The 16,656-nt window shown below is 41.7% G+C and overlaps 1 protein-coding gene across 3 annotated transcripts in view; it reads left to right on the forward strand.

Moving 5' to 3' along the window:
• Positions 1-586: 586 nt before the first annotated feature.
• ZFC3H1 (zinc finger C3H1-type containing) overlaps positions 587-16,656 on the forward strand; it is a gene marked incomplete at its 5' end in the record, with an annotated part of 40,501 nt that continues 24,431 nt past the window's right edge. For 2 of the 3 annotated variants that reach the window (XR_014555322.1, XM_083698884.1), the window contains 14 exons: positions 587-1,190; positions 5,198-5,620; positions 6,645-6,700; positions 7,010-7,208; positions 7,348-7,574; positions 9,447-9,570; positions 10,127-10,224; positions 10,858-11,061; positions 11,567-11,731; positions 11,986-12,123; positions 13,649-13,767; positions 14,038-14,184; positions 14,992-15,166; positions 15,331-15,462. Coding sequence is in view for 2 of the 3 variants with exons in the window: in XM_083698884.1 (XP_083555010.1) it covers positions 587-1,190; positions 5,198-5,620; positions 6,645-6,700; positions 7,010-7,208; positions 7,348-7,574; positions 9,447-9,570; positions 10,127-10,224; positions 10,858-11,061; positions 11,567-11,731; positions 11,986-12,123; positions 13,649-13,767; positions 14,038-14,184; positions 14,992-15,166; positions 15,331-15,462 (2,811 nt within the window). Of the gene's footprint in view, positions 1,191-5,197; positions 5,621-6,641; positions 6,701-7,009; positions 7,209-7,347; positions 7,575-9,446; positions 9,571-10,126; positions 10,225-10,857; positions 11,062-11,566; positions 11,732-11,985; positions 12,124-13,648; positions 13,768-14,037; positions 14,185-14,991; positions 15,167-15,330; positions 15,463-16,656 lie in introns of all 3 variants that reach the window. The other variant, XM_083698885.1, reaches the window with a different exon arrangement.

A 16,656-nucleotide genomic window follows, 5' to 3' on the forward strand; every position in this document is an offset into this window, starting at 1 on the left:
CACATCTCACGGCAGCGGAGTCGCTTGGGGCCTAGATTCACTCTAAGCGTCACGAGCGGGGTTTGTGACAACCCTTCTGCGCCCCAAAGGAGTCGCCTCACTGTCCACTGAAACGGCCGCTCTGAGGGGATACAGTTCCAGAACCGGCCCTTTCTCTTTAAACTTCTACTGTTAAAGCACCGTTATTTATCATTCTTCCTTCCCACGGACTGCTGTGTAGAACTCGCTGCTGAACAGGCAGGCGACCCCCGCCGCTGCCTATTGCCCACACACAGCGGAGGACTACAACTCCCATCATGCCGTTCGACGTCCCCTTTGTGATGTTTTCGCTGTGCCCCTTCTCGGAGGAAAGAGAAGCGCGGTGGTGGGGAGGGGGGAGCGGGAGAGCGCGAGCGAGAGAAGCCGGAGCTGAGCTCTCGCGAGAGCAGGCGCCAGCAAACGGGGAAAGGGTGGTGTCTCGCGTACAAGTTTGGGGTCTGACTGGGCCGCGGCGGCACTCGGCCAAGGAACCGAAAGTGAACGGTGTGCTCGCTCGCGTGCACGTCAGTTCGAAGCCGCGTCGGTGAGCGGCTGAGTAAACCCCCTTATGGCGGCTCCTGCGCCTGAGGGGAAGGCGGCGGCCTCGAGCGACCTCTCTCCGCGAGAGGAAGGGGAGCTGGAGGACGGGGAAATCAGCGACGACGACAACAACGACAGCGGGCCTCCGGAGCCCAGCAGTAGAGATGGCGGCGGAGGCACCACCACCAAGGGCCCTTACGCCAGGCGTAGGCCGCCTCCCGACCTGCGGAACAGCCTCCTCCTCTCCTCGTCTCGCCGCTTCTCCCACTTGCGCCACCAGCCTCCCCCTGAGCTCGGGCACCTCCATGGCCGAGGAGGAGGCGGCGGCGGCGGCTACCGACTCAAGGAACCTTTCCGGCTGCACCCGCAGCAGCCGCCGCCTCCGTCGTCTTCGTGCTCGCGGCTGCCGCCCGGCTCGCACCAAGACTCCGGCCCCAGGCTCTCCTTCTGGGAGCGCAGCCACAACGCCCTGGACCGCTTCCGCTTCCGAGGAAGGCCTTTTCGGGGCGGGGGCCGATGGGGCAGGAGCCGAGGAGGAAACCCCCCGGGAAGACCCCCCGGGGGAGGTGGGGGAGGGGGCGGCGGCGGGTACGGCGGGAACCAGGGCTGGAGGGAACCCTCTCCTCGGAAATGTATCCTTGCCATTAAGAAAAGGCCACTTGGCCTTTCTCTGCTGCGTCTCGCAGGAAGTGGGGTGGGGTTGGCTGTCCTGGTCTCTTACAACATGGGGTAGTTTGGCCCCAGGGTGGTCCTGGAGTTGGACCGGCGGCCTGTTTTGTTTTCTCTGGTCTGGGTGGAGGCCGTAGTGACGACAGTAGAAAGGGCAAAGCGGAAATGAATGCAGAGGTAGGGTGTGTGTGTGTGTGTGTGTGTGTGTGTGTGTGTGAGAGAGAGAGAGAGAGAGAGAGAGAGAGAGATTGAGATTTAAGGAGGTTCTGCAGAAGTGAAGTGTGTGGTCCAAGACAGAAGATGTCATCTGGTATCTTGGGAGGAGCCTCATTGGCTTTCAAATGTGATGCCTGAAATACTTGAAACACTTAATGAGTGTTGATTTTACATTTAAGCAAGTTTGCTGGCCACACAGCTGGCCTTTAGTTGTGTAACCGAAGATGGCAGGGAATATCCTAACCAAGGAATGCTTAGTTTGTCCTCGACCGAGAATATGTTTTTAATTTTTGTCTTTCTGTTTTTAGGATGAGAAATGTAAATTTCCTTGAAATGTTGAAGGCATAGGGGGAATAGTTCCCCCTTTCTTTGAGGGTGAGGAACGGAAACATGCAATTCTTGCATCAGTATATAGTACTATGTACTAAAATGGTACCTTTAAAAAGTACTATTGAAATGTTATCATTTTCATCCAGTTTTTAAAGCATATTTACTTATGAATAATTCCCCAAAGATTACATTCATTATGGTGGCCATCCTAGGAGTACATCCCATTGAACTCCTAGGGCTTATGTTTGAAAAGATTATGTTGTTCGTTGTGTAGCAGGGTGCCTGTGCTGTAGCTGTTTGAGAAGATAAGTGAAAACGTTGGCCACAGGGGAAAGCCAGGTGAAAGGACAGAAAATGAAGGATATTTAAATAAGGCTGCCCAATAACATTCTCAAGCTGTCCGGCAATTTAAATACTATCAGAGAACAGCATACTGTCTAAAATTTCTGGTGGAGACAAGCTTAAAGCCAGATGACAAAAAGTAAAATAAAACCCACAAAAATAATTAGTACAATCACATTTTGTTTGTAAAGGCACAGGGAAAATAGAAGTTTATTTACCTGGTGCCAGAACGGCAATAAAGAATATGCTAGGCCTGCATGAGTCTCTCTGGATAGAGTGTTCTACAGTTCATGGTTGCTGCCTGTCTAAATGGAGGCACCTTGAGCAGGACCTGTAAGAGGGATCTTTTGGTTAGCCATGTTAACTGAGGCTGCTGGGAAATGGAAGCCACCAAAATCTGGAGGGCCACAAGTTTCCCATGTCTGGTCTAATATTTAAAAACAGCACTTTGATCCCAGAAACTGACTGGGAGACAGTACAGCTGATAAAACAATAACATAATTAACACACTAACATATCCCAGTTAAAAGCCTTGCTGTCCTATTTTGGACCAGCTGCAGTTTCCAGACACTTTTCAATTGCAGTAATGTAAATCGGAGGTTACTAGAGCATGTGTTTAACTATTCCCAGGCAGTTTCCATCTAGGTATGGCTGCAGGTAACATAACAGCATAAGTTGATAAAAGCTTTTAGTATCTCCAGACAAGACCGAATGGAGGCAAGCGGAACTTACAAGCAATGAATGTACTGTATGCTCGTGTCAGAGCTGCAGTTAGACAGCAGAAACTGGAGATTGCTTATGTTTGTTATTAAATTTAAATGTATATTCAAGGACTCATTGCTTGAGTAGCTGATCATTGTCAGAAATTCCATCAGTGATTAATATCTTTCACATTTATTATTTGAACAAGTAACTTTTAAAAACTGAATTTAAGTTCACTACTAGAGTCATATTCTTTAGTTACACATTGTCTAGGGCGTGGTTCTCGTCCAGTTTACTAGTTTCAGTTTTGCCCATGAACTGAAAGAATAAAAAAGGCATATTGTGGGGGCATACAGAGAACTGTTTGGTTTGTTCTGTGTGAGCTGCATGTAGTAATTTCCTCATATGTATCTCTGTGTCTTTATGGAATTATGTAAATAGAGAATAGGATAAAAGCTGAGGCTTCTCAATTGGTGCTACTGTATATTTTTACTCATCTCCCAGTTTTATTCTTCTAAAGATGACACAAGGAGTTGCTTTTGTTTCTCTTGGGTTGCATTCTATTTAGAAGCAGATAACTTGCTTCAATGGCCAAATTAAGCTTGTGGTATGGTAAATAGAGTGGTGGACTTGGAATGTTGACGCTGCTTAATCCAGATCGTCCTGGATGGTGAGTTGCTGTCTTTTCAGCTTTGCCTTATCCTGCTAAGTGGTTGTGAGAATAAAACAGGACAACCCAATGGATTCCTTCTTGTGATCACTGGAGGAAAGAAACTTAGGAAAAAGAAAATGGATTTTGCCTTCCAGTCTCTGCATGTAACTCTGTCACTACAAGCTGAGTTCAACATGTTGCAATGCAAGCCTATGACTGGCTCAGTGTGGAAGTCTGTTTTGGCTAGCGTTTACCCCTTGACGGCTATTGGTTTTCTGTTAGATCAGAATTTCCCAACCTGGAGCTCTTGTTTTGGACTAACTCCTATTAGCTCCTCAATGCATAGCTGGCATAACACATGAGTAAGCTTCTGTTTTTGAAACACCATTGGATTCTGTTCCAATGTATTTTAGGATGCTTTCCAATCAGAGGCAGTTGTTCAAAAGAACCACTGTAATGAAGTACTGTGTAGGCAGCTAATTAAAACCCTGAAGCCCTAGTTCTAGGGGAATGAAGAAAGCACATAAAATCATACTGGCCACAGAATTTAGCTTCCTGAGTATATGGAGTTTCATTTAACAGAAACAACTTTCTCGTCTCTTATTGTTGTAAAGACATATTTAAAAGTGCAGGCAATGTCTAGTGAAATCAGGCCTGTGATAGCTTAATACTGCTAGTAGTTAGAGGTGAGCAGCTGTGCCTGCACTACTGGTTGCCCGTATTTAGGGAAAACCAGAACATTTGCAGATAAAGCAGTAGTAGAATAAAGTATAAAAAGAAGAGGTCTATATATACAAATCCAAATAATTTTACATATACAACAAATGAACTCAATTGTTTTTAGCACAGAGTGCACACAGCCTTAAGGTATATCTGTGTCACAAATGAGGGCAGTTTTAGTGGTGTCCAGATCTTTTTCAAAGAGGGCCAGATTTAATGAAGTGAAGGGTCGTGGGAGCCGACCACAGTTGTCGACCTTTTTTTAGGATTGAAGTTGTTGAGTTTCATTTAGGGTTGAAGTTTACCCCAGGAAATAAACAGCCACACGGGTGGGATTAAACCAACCAGCGGGCCAAATTAGGCCCCCGAAGCAGACTTTGGACATGCCTGCTTCAGACTCTGTACTAGAGGCTGTTATAGGTTACAAGCAGAGGTAGAGAAAGCTCTGTTGCATATCCGGAAGTCCTTGTGCTAGCAGAATTGTTTAGTTGGATACTGCCTAAAGTATCAAAATTCACCAAACTAAGTTTTTTTGATTCCTTATACTTAAGTAGATCTGCCACCAGCTTATTTAAACATGAAAGAGGCCAGCCAGAAGTAGTTGTGTATTGCTAACATTTAAGATTGTGGTCAGAAAATACTTTAGGGGAGGAAATCATCTGGGATGTGTATAATGAGAGTTGGCGTGTCCCAGGAGGGAAAGAAACCAAACTGGTTGTGGCAGTGGAATTGAGGTCAGGAAACCTCTTCAAAGGGGTGGTTGCAATGCCTGGCGTCAGATGTTTGGGAAGAGGACAAGAGAATGCCGCTTCACTTACTGCAGAATCTTGTAAGGAAGCACTGTGTGAGTAAACATGGAAGTTGTATGTATTATCTCCTGCATGTTGAAACATGATTGAATTGCTGTTTGGAATGAAAGGTTTCAGTGGCTATATGCTTTTGATCACTTCCTTACAATGGTGCAAGTGACAAATGTACTCTAGACCATTTTCTTAATAAATAAATTAGCCAAAAGCTTTGGAAAATCTCCATCTAGAAAGCAGAACTATTCATCTAAGAATGATAACTCTGTTGAAGAGAGTTTTGAGGATCTGTTGTTGAAATATAAGCAGATTCAACTAGAACTTGAATATATTAATAAAGATGAGAAACTGGCTCTGAATAACAAAGAGGAAACTCCACAAGGCAACGATGAAATGGCCAGTCCTGAGGACCAAGTATCTACAGAAAATATCAGTATTACAAAGGATGCTGTAAATGAAGTGTCTCCTGAGGAGAAGAATAAAGTGTTAACCTTTCAGGCATTTGAACTGAAGCCTCTCAGGCAAAAACTGCCAACCCTAGCTGAGAGGAGCAAGTTGAAAAAAGTGAAAGATGGAGTAAAACAAGTGTCACAGAAAACTGAATTACTGGATGCCAGTCAAGGTAATTGTTCTTTATGTGTAATAAACTTATGTTTTTATCCTTTCTGTAATTTTTAAAACTGCTTTTGCTTGTGACAGAGTAGCTTGCATTTTTAGAGACATTGTAATGTTGGCACAGATTACAGTTTGTTTTTATTTAACTTTTATTACTGGTAAAAAGAGAAGTGTTTTGAAAACGTGACATTTCTTAAGAATGTTTATATCTTGTTTTACTAACAGAATATAACTCAAGTAAAGGCAGTCAAGAATAAAAAGAGAATCAAACAACAATCTTTAACATATATTAAAAGTACATTGCAAAAATAATGTGTAGGGGGAATTCCATGCCCTCATTTGTTTGATAACTTTGGCATGCACTTCTGTTTTATCTTTCCATTCCTTGACCATTGTTTGCCTGGGAACTTGGAACAGATTGAATCTAGAGTGCTGTTTAGTACTGGAGGAGAGATGCTTATCTATTTTTCTACCTTTTTGCTGTTGGAAATGCTGCATGTTTCATTTGAGGGCATAGCAAGCATTCTTTACAATAGTAGTGTGGACAAACCAAGCCTGGACCTGACTGTAAGAGTAGATAGTTTGGAATCTGCAGTGTTGCTCTATGAGTTGAGGTCTTGAGCTGATCTTGATAATGAGTTTGGGGGTGCCTGGGACCCTCTGCTTGAGTTTCTCACACTGTGATGCTGATGCTTCCAGGCCTTCAGACTGCGTCACAGAATTAGTGGAAGTATTAAGGTGACCGGGAAGCATGAGTTTTCCCCAGTATGAAGTACACCTCTTGTGTAATGTAATAATAAAATAAGAGAGGAAGACAGGAACTTAAGGGAATGTGTGCTTGCTTTTGCACACAGGGCAAGTATAAATTGGGACCATGGAAAGAGTAAAAGAACCAGGCATATAGATTTTGCAGCATATTCTGCTTAATATACATGTTAGAAATTTATGTATAATATGACAGTTCCTTTGCATGCTTAAATTCATTTATTTTGTCATTGTGCTTGATAAAATATATCATTTATATTTTTAAACAGTAGATGAAAAAGAGCAAGGAGAACAAAATCTTAGCCCATCAGATGCTTCAGTAGAGAAGGTAAGTGGAGCCACTTGTTTTTCCAGCTGCAACATCAGTCACTTAAAATTTAGCTCTAGCCTAATGTATACTTACAGTGCAATCCTATGTATGTTGTTTCAAAGCAAGTCCTACAGTGTTAAATGTGGCTAACGCCTGAGTAAAATGTGTTTTAGGATTCTGTCTGTAAAGTTTGAAAACCATCCTTCTATGGGTACTGTAGCTAGTGTTTTGCATAGAGTGATGTTTTTTTGTCAAAACCTTTTAAAAATATCAGTTTAATGATGAATAAAGAACTGAAGTGTGTGTGTGCTTTTCATTTCACAAAAGAAATTGCTTGATGAAGAGGAGGAAGTGTCAGAGTTGCAGCTAAGACTACTAGCTTTGCAGTCTGCCAGTAAAAAATGGCAACAGAAAGAGCAACAAGTGATGAAAGAAAGCAAGGAAAAACTTACAAAGGCAAAAAATGTACCACAAAAGATCAAAACCAGCACAAAATCGCATTCGGCCAAAAAAACCAGCACTGCAGGTAAATGGTTAAAGTGGTAAGCAGTGGCTTTCCAAGTTGAGATCTGTAATGTTCAATATTTGACAGCTTACTTTCTCCATAGATTTGTTGTGTGTCTTTGGAAAAATTAAGTGTAATTAATCAATACTCTTATTTAAAGCTAAGCAAGCACTGAGGAAACAGCAAACAAAAGTGTGGAAAAAACTGCAACAACAGAAGGAACAAGAAAGGCGTCAGAAGGAAGAGGAACAACGGAAACAAGAAGAGGAGGAGGAGAGAAGGAAAAGGGAAGAGGAAATAAGAAAAATCCGTGATCTTTCAAATCAAGAAGAACAGTATAATAGGTTTATGAAGCTGGTTGGAAGCAAGGCAAGATCAAGAAGCAAGGTAAATTGACAGGCATGGAGTATGGCTTTAACATGGAAGTACTTGTGTAATTAATGTTGCTGTTGGGGGTGGGGGTGGGGTTTGCTCATCTTGGTGACCCATGATCTGACAGGATTAGATTAGGACTTGAGGATCTTAGCTCTCTTTGGATATAGACATATTGGTCCTGGACAACTTGCTGTCTTTTAGCCTGTTTTCTATCAGAAATACTGACCATCTTCTCTAGTTTGCTGGGCTTTATGAAATAAGGGTTGTAAAACATTTGGTAGTGCTATGTAAGCAAAAATTGCTGAGCTATCTGGAAAACGAGAACTTTTAAATTCAAGTATATTATACACATTAAAAACTGAAAGTCGTTAACAATGGGTTTTTTTCCCTCAACCTAATGGTTTTCAAAGGAATTGCAAATGGAAATTGATACAGATGCGTAGGAAGACCAACTTAGGCATAAAATTCTCACTAGTAAGTAGTGAGGCCTTATAAATTAGTGGCAACTGTGCTGAGGCACCGTAAATTTTACACTCATTTTGTTAGTCATGTTTTTAAGTTGATTAGGAATGGTGGTGTAAATATCTATGATTTGAGAATTTTCTCTTGTGAGCAGTGCCACAAGCACTTGTGTAAAATTGCATCCTGAAAGCACAAGGGATTGTTTCCACTTGTGTTTTCATTGGGGAATAAAAGCAGCGACTGGATGTGCAAGGTGTTGTAACAGTGAGAAATTGCAGAAATTCCTGAATCCCTCCAACTATATTTCTAACTGTAGCACATTCTTCCCCAGAATCTGAAGTAGTTTTAAGTTCATTTGGAGTCCATAATACGAATTCATGGCTGACGATGGAGTTCAAGTCCTACAACTAGGTTTTCGCAGGGTCAGCTCCAGGATGGAGAGGGCTTTCTGCCAAATGCCCTCTGTAGACCCACCCTGCTTGGCAACACTAGATTGAGGATGAAGAACTGTCACCAGCAGAAAAGGAATGCCTCCTCTGGGGCCTGTTCCTTTTAATTTTCTTTATTTCCTGGTGCTCCATTGTGTGTTGGAAAAGAGAATTTAATTTTGAGGGATTGGGGACCCTAGAGGAACACAGATTTCAATGCTTCCCCTGTCACTACTGGCTGACCACCTTGACAACTTCTCTCGCTACCCAGAATACCGTAGTTAGTCACCTGGATTGGGGGGGGGAGCAGCAGTGGCCAGCCAGCAACAGAGGAGAAGCACTGCACTCTGTACTACTCGGGGCTTCCAGGCCTATTTCCACTGATGGGCACCTGCCTAGGATTGTCAAGGCATTTCTCTGTCAGTGGCTCACTCTCTTTCTTGCAATACTTCCAGTTGGGCCTCACACCTGATGTACACCCCAGGGATGGAAAGGAGCCCGGGGTCATTGGAGACAAGGATAATTACAGTAGCTGCAGCTGCAGCTGTAGCTGCTTCAATCAGCGCTCAGTGATTTTTAAAAAAGAGGCTGACATTAGCCTTGTGATAGGCCATGCCATATGCTGATGCCAACTGTACCATTCTGTTGTCATGACCCAGGGGATCATAATTATTCATTTTTTGCAGGTTGGAAATGGTTGGGAGATTTGCCTTCCCACACACTTAAAAATAATTACAGTATGACTTGGTAGCTTTGAAAAATGCAGTGTTTTGTAAAAACGAACTATTCTGCTGCTTGCTGTCCCTTACTGAAACCACAGTTGTTACGAGAGAAGATCCAGCAAATAGGAGTCAGTAGTTTGCCACTGCTATCTTTCATATAGCTTTTCTTCCTGCAAGTGGGCAGCTATTTGAGGCAAAACTGGCAGCATTGCATGTGTTTAAGAAAGGAAATAAAATATATCTGAGGCTAACCAAACTTGTTTTTTGTGTAGTCTTCAGATAAAGACTTGAGACGGTCAATAGATAAGCAATCTACGGAGAGTGCAGGAGGAATCTATCAATATGATAATTACGATGAAGTTGCCATGGACACAGAAAGTGAAACTAACTCTCCTGGTAAGTGTTAATTTACCTAATGTGTGGATTACAACATTTTATTTTTGCTGATTTCCTAATGAAGCCATAATTAAAGCTTGTGTTCTACTGTTTTATTTACTCATTTATCTATTGTTATGGCTGCTACATGAAAAATAAAAAAAATCAATAGCTGACCCAGCATAAGAGTAGGAGCAGTATGTGATGAGAGAAATTACTGCTTATTCTATTGTTTGGGTCTTGATGGTTTTTATGAATTGAAGTACAGTTGTACCTTGGTTTTCTAACAGCTTAGTTTTTGAAAGCTTTGGTTCATGAATGCCGCAAACAGAAGTGACTGTTCTGGTTTGTGAACTATTTTTGGAAGCCGAACATCTAACAGGGTTTCTGCGGCTTCTGATTGGCTGCAGGAGCTATCTGCAGCCAATCAGAAGCCACGCTTTGGTTTTGACAGCCGAATGGACTTCTGGAACAGATTCCATTGGACTTCCAGGGTACGACTGTATATAAAGGTTATAGAAATAAAATCTTGCCTAGTGTAACCTTTTATTTTTTGCTTTCCATAATCCTTTTGTAGCATCATCTCCAGTGCAGCCTCCGTATTTTGAATGCCCTGCTGGATACTTTTCTCCTACCATTCCACAAATAACACTGCCTCTTGCAGCACAGATTTCAGTAAGTGCTTTTTCAAGATGGTCGTTTTGAAGTAGAAACGTTTGAAACCAGAAATATTGTTAGACCAGCCTATCTTTAAATTATGATGTGCTTCTCTTTTGTGTGCATCCCTTCAGGCTGTCTTGGAAGTTATTTCTTCTGGTATATATTGAAATGGGACTTGACCTGGATCAAAATTATTTCTAGCCCCACTCTTATTACTGATTAATGCTAGTACTAATACTCATTGAGCTTCTGTATCCTGTGCTACCTATTTCTTCTACTGGAAATAAAAAAATAAAAAATCCACAGTCAGTATATAGCTACTTACTACTAAACTTTTGTGTGTTTTTAGAGTTGTGTTGCTTAAATGTTATTTAAGGAACTAAAATGGATAATTAAAATCACTTACCTGGGAGTAAGTTCAACTGCTTAGTGCAGTCTAGTACTGGCGACTAATGGTTTTGAATAAGCAAGTCATTCTCTGTTCCTTTCTGTCTTGGAAAATCTTGATTTTCAACTGCAGTATCTTGGCTTTTGGAGTTGCTGATGTTTTGTATTGAAGTGTAGCATGAGCCAGATGTGCTTGGCACACTATTTGTGAAGGTCAAGTAGTAATTAAGCGATTTCTCTTTTCCTTTCCAACGTTTTAAGGCATTGCCACCAGGTAGCCAGTTGTATGTGGAAGGTATTTCAAGTGCTTCTCTTGAGCCACTACCACCCCTTCCTCCACTTCCACCTGAAGAACCCGAACAGCCACCCAAACCACCATTTGCAGATGAGGAGGAGGAGGAAGAAATGTTGCTACGAGAAGAGCTACTTAAATCTCTAGCAAACAAACGAGCTTTCAAACCGGAGGTATTCATCACTTCTAAATATAGCCACTAGATGTCAGCCCTGGTGCATTATGATCTGCATTACACTAGAAAAGTTTTTTGTGTTAGTTTGGAAAAACAAAAGTGTGACTGGACAACTTGAAGGTGGCATGCAGTTCTTTAACCGTCATAATCTGTTCTTTAACCTTAAAAGGAGTTTAAAGTTCTGTTGGTTAGGGTTAAATTTGCTGTAAACTGAACAAGTTGCCTCCCACTTGTTTGGTATTGTCCCAGCTATTTCAGCTGGATAATTAGTAGGATTATGACATTTCACATGGTTGAAATCTGAGCAACGATTACTTTACTTACAGCTGATGGTGGCCATTTCCATGCTCAATGGCTTCTGTTGTCGTTAAAAATCTATGCCTTCTAAAATGGCAGCTTCTAACAGGCTGAGCAGGCTATATTTGTGTTCCGTTTTTGCAGCATTTGTGTATTTAAATATTTGAAAGCCTTTCACAGTGGCTTTTCTGATTATTTATTTATAGGAGAACTCAAGTAATAGTGGTCCACCTTCACCGCCTTTCCCCAATAACTCCCATGCCGTGCCAAGAAGCAATCTTTCAGCCGTCAGTATTAACACTGTTTCTCAACCTCGTGTAAAGAACACAAAGATTATTAGAGTACCAAGACTCCCACGAACAGTGATTACGGTAATGAAATATTTTTTACTTGGCTTCATATAGGAAGGTGCATCATGTTTGAGGTTAACATTGCCAAAGTAGGGCAAGAAACTAACATGCAAAATCCTAGGTAGTTGGTTTGTGCTGATTCGGCAGCTGGGAACAGTAGCATTTTGGAGGTGGGTTAGGTTGGTTCCTGTGTACTGTTTCTTTCAAAGAAGAACAACACCACTATTCTTAAGATTACTGCTCACTCAAAATTATTTAACCTTTTAATTCTTTAGCTTCCAAAGCACAAGTCAGTCGTGGTTACACTGAATGATTCAGATGACAGTGAATCAGATGCGGAACAACCCATCTCTGCTGCTAGTGTGTTTGGTGGCCTAGAATCTATGATCAAAGAAGCTCGAAGGACTGTAGAGGTAAATAAAATGGATGTGGAAATGACACTCTTTGAAAAGAGCACATGAAACGTAGTTTTTTAAAATCTTAACCTGCATTTGCTGTGTATTGCAATGGCCAGCTGTGTAAAACAGACTTCCTTGTCTATAGGTAGGAGAACAGGAAGGACAAACCCTCCAAGTGTCCCTATTTTCTAGGGACGTCCCTGATTTAGAGAAGCTGTCCTGGTTTCTGATTTGATCCTGGAATGTCCTGCTTTTCCTTAGGACACCCCTGTTTTCATTGGAGAAATGTTGGAGGGTATGGCGTTATCTGACCCCCAAGCCGCCTTAAGGCAATCCTGAATAGGGAGGGTTTTTTAAAAAAATGTTTTATTATGTTTTTATATATGTTGGAAGCAGCCCAGAGTGGCTGGGGCAACCCAGTAAGATGTGTGGGATATAAATAGTAAAATTATGGTTATGGAATGGGACATCCCTATTTTTATTGGAGAAATGTTGGAAGGTATGGGTAGACTTAATTGGTTCAGAAGTTAGGAGAAACAAATTATTCCTTTCAGAGAAGAGTTCATCCCAGTCCTTGAGCCCGCCTTCTGACAAGGAGTGAAAGTCATTGCCAGCCTTTTATCTTTAAGTACATTTTGTCTTATTTTCCTCCCTGCACCTGAAGTGAAAGCAGGAGCTTAGTACTTGTTCGCACTGATCCCTTTGGGTAGCTATACAATAAGCAGATCACCCTTCAGAGCTCCAGGTCTCCTTTCTCATGTTCTCATTCAGTGAAGGAGGTCCTGTTTCACACTCTTGCTGGTGAAGACTGCTAGTTGAGCACAGGAGTCGGCAGCACTGCACTGCTTTCTTGTCCTGGCCCTCATTTTTAATTGGGGATATGAGATAGTCAATGCGTATTTACTTTGGGCTCCAGCAGTGTGCCTCTTTCAGTAGGTGTGTGCCATGGCAGGTTTTCCAGAGAATTGCCCATAATAGTCTGTTTACTCTGGAACCCACTGCGGAATGTGGTTCTGCTTCAGAGTATCCTTGTTCTGCCTGGTCTTCTACCATTAAATGAAAAAGAGAAGTTGGACATAACTTTACAGAAGGAATCTTCATAGCTAGGTAGGAGAGCATGTAAGATCTTGCCAGCACTAGAGAAGGATTTGACTTTTGGGTGGCTGTGGGGGCAAGTTGTATCCTGTTAAAATAAGCTATAACTTGGACTCATAATATCCTTTTGCAAGTGTCTTTTTGCTACTTACTTTTCCCTTATATTTCCCTGGCTATTCCCGTTCCCTTGTGGGTGGCACATTTTTTCCTCAAGTCTTACACTTAGTTTGTTCTTACTCAAGTTTTTTTTCCTTTCCAAAACTGGAGAGGAACTCTCCTTTTAAAAGAGGCAAAGTTGGTTGACCCTGCTTTCTGAATTAGTAGTGTTAATCCTGTCTTCTAGATAGAAAGAAACTTTGTGGTAAATCCAATTTCCCTTTCTTCAATAATTTCAGTTTTTTATTTTGGTTCCTATATATAACAGTGTTGGATTCTTCTGTTACAGGCATCAAAACCCAAAGCACCTTTAAAATCTGAAAAAGAAAACAACCCTGTAAGAACCCCAGAGGCCTTACCAGAAGATAAAAAGATTGAATACAGACTCCTAAAAGAAGAGATTGCCAGGTATTTGGGCTTCGCACAGTGAAAATCAAGAAAAGCACTTGAGTTTTTAGCCAAAAACTGACTGATTTAAAAATCAGTGGCCTGATGTAGTCATCCATATTTTTTAATGATTCTATTTTGTTTATTTAAAGCTTTGGTTTTATTTATAAATTATCTTGTGAGCTATTCTAATTCAAAGTGGTAGTGATAACAAATCTTTCTTGGAAAATGAGCTTCAGATTTTTGTCTGAAAACTGAAGTTTTGAAAATAATGTGTCTTGAATATTTTAGCAGGGAGAAACAACGCCTGATAATATCTGAACCCTTGAAGACAAGTTCATCACCAGCAAACTCTGACGTTGAAGTTGATGGGGTTGGTAGGATAGCAATAGTAACAAAACAAGTTACGGATGCAGAGGCAAAACTCAAAAAACACAAGTAAGTCTCCTCATCTTAATGGTAACCCTCCGTAGCAATGGTTACTATGTGTTGTTTGTGTGTTTGGGACTCTTCACTTTAACTACATGCAGGTCCCACTATCTGTCCACTCATTATGTAAAAAATCCCTTATCTGAACATGAGAACTTTGCACCCATACTATGCTACACATACAAGCGGATTTAGGTATCGAAACAGCTGGACCTGCCTATGAACAAAATACTATGAGAGAATGACTTTCCTTAATCTCAGTGAAAATAAAACAACAGCTTTAAAGAAGCTCATTTAGTCCTCTTCTTATTTGTTTGCCTTTTGCTGGTTGGGGGCAGCCTGTTTGGGTGCTGTGCTCCCTGATCCTGGCTCCTTAGTTTTCGTCCCTGATGCCTCTCCCCAGCAGCCATCCTCGCTCTACCCTTCTCTCCGATCCGCCCCTTAACTTGTGTGCAGAGAAGTTGCTCATGAAGGAGCAGCACCATGCATGATTGGAACTTCCTACTAAGCAGAAGGATTGGATCTTGAATGGTGCTGCTCCTTCACAAGCAGCTTTCCTTGTCTGCTGGAAAACTGCAGTGGTGATCTCCCCACCAGCTCTCCGCTTCTCTGTGTTTTTCTGCCTGTGCCTTCCCACCCCAGTATAATGCTCACTGCAGCTTCACAGCATTAAAAAACCCCCAACAATAACCTTAATATAAACTTAAATAATACCTAGATACTTTGAACAGTTTAGATGGTGGCTCTAATTTCATACAGCTTTTGTATCTAGAAATGAATATAGGTGAAATTTGAACTCCATTTTCTTTTCTTTAGACTTCTCTTGATGAAGGATGAATCTGTGTTGAAACACCTATTGCAGCAAGAGGCAAAAAAGAAAGAGACTGTTCGTCTTGCTGAAAGCAAGATTGCAAAACTTAATGAGCAGCTGCAAGCAGCAGAGAAGATATTAAATGCTAATAAAGTGTTCTTGAAGAAGCTTCAGGAACAAGTAAGTTGTCTTTTTCTATAGCACTATAACATGCTTGTTTAACTGTAGTGTTGTAGGACAGTCATTTTTTACTAGACATATTTCAGACTAATTGGTTAGCTTATTTGGTTTATATCCATGCTTGGGTTCAAATGTGACATCTGAAGAATGCATAAATATTTCAGATCCACAGAGTACAGCAACGAGTAACAGCAAAAAAAGCGCTAGCATTAAAATATGGAGAAGAGCTTGCTCGAGCGAAAGCACTGGCTAGCAAAGAACTTGGAAAACGAAAACTTGAATATGATCATTTTGGAGTAAGTATAGCCTTGAAAACTTAGTGTTAAAGAAGCTATCATTGTATTTAATGGACTTCCATTGTTACAGATTGTAGACCAGAAAACAAGAATATTAACCGAGAGCTGAAATGAACTTCCAAACACACCTGTGCTTTATAATACCAGTTCTCAGTTCTTGGAGAAAGCGTAAGGGATTGTTGCATTATGAACACTGGCCACAATTCAAGTAGCATCCTACTTTTTCTGCGTGCTAAGGAGGGTTTGGAGTTCTTTCTCAAAGGGCACCCATCCTTGCCACATGGAATTTGAAAGTGAGATTTTCAAATTCAATTTGTGATCCGGCACAGGGATCTTGGTGCTCATTTATTATCCTTACTATTAAAAAGTCAAAAATCCCATGAAATGCACCTCAACTGTTGGGTCCATTCTGGGAAATCATAGCTTTCAGAGATCACGTTCAACAAATTTGAATATTAAAACTTACACTACTGTACCTAAAAGCTTGTTGACATTTCACTTTATGCCGAGCCTCTGAAATACAGCACGATGTCAGAGACAATCCCCCTCTGCCCATTTCAGACCTAAGGTTAGAACTGGGGAAGGCAGTGTGAGGGATTCTGTACTATGTGAAAACATGCCCCTGCTCTCTAGGTAGTACTGAGCTCAGCAGGGTAAAGGCTTGCCTAGTAAGTGCAAAGAAAAAGCTGTCATTGTGTATTCAAGGCCACACACTTCTTTCTGCCAGCTCAGATGGACAATAGGAGGCAGAGCTGGAGGCTTGGCTTGGAGTTTGTCAGGTGCTCAGAATATCCCATTAGAACAGAGACAAACTCCATCTGCTCCCACCAGCTTGGAGCTGCATGGAGGATGCAGAGACTGGCTTAGTCTGTGCCCTTGCTGGGAAGCAAACAGATCAGTTTGGAGGTTGTTTTCTGTATTTGTAGGCTAAGTGCACATGTTCCAAGCACCTGACATGCATAGAGTCAAAACAAATTCCAGGCTGGCCTTCGGATTATCCATCCCCTCTCCCCGCTAGTCTAAGTTGGGGGAGAGCCTGCGGTTTGTCACCTTTGTTAAGGACTGAATTAGCTCTTCCCACGGAGAGCAAAATTGTGGATTCTTGGAAATATACTTGAAATGACATAGATTAATTGAAACCCTAATAGTTATACCACTGGTAAATTATGCTCTGTTTTTCCCATTTGTATGTGT

This window comes from Podarcis gaigeae (assembly GCF_964106915.1).
Source record: "Podarcis gaigeae genome assembly, chromosome: 10".
Taxonomy (NCBI): domain Eukaryota; kingdom Metazoa; phylum Chordata; class Lepidosauria; order Squamata; family Lacertidae; genus Podarcis; species Podarcis gaigeae.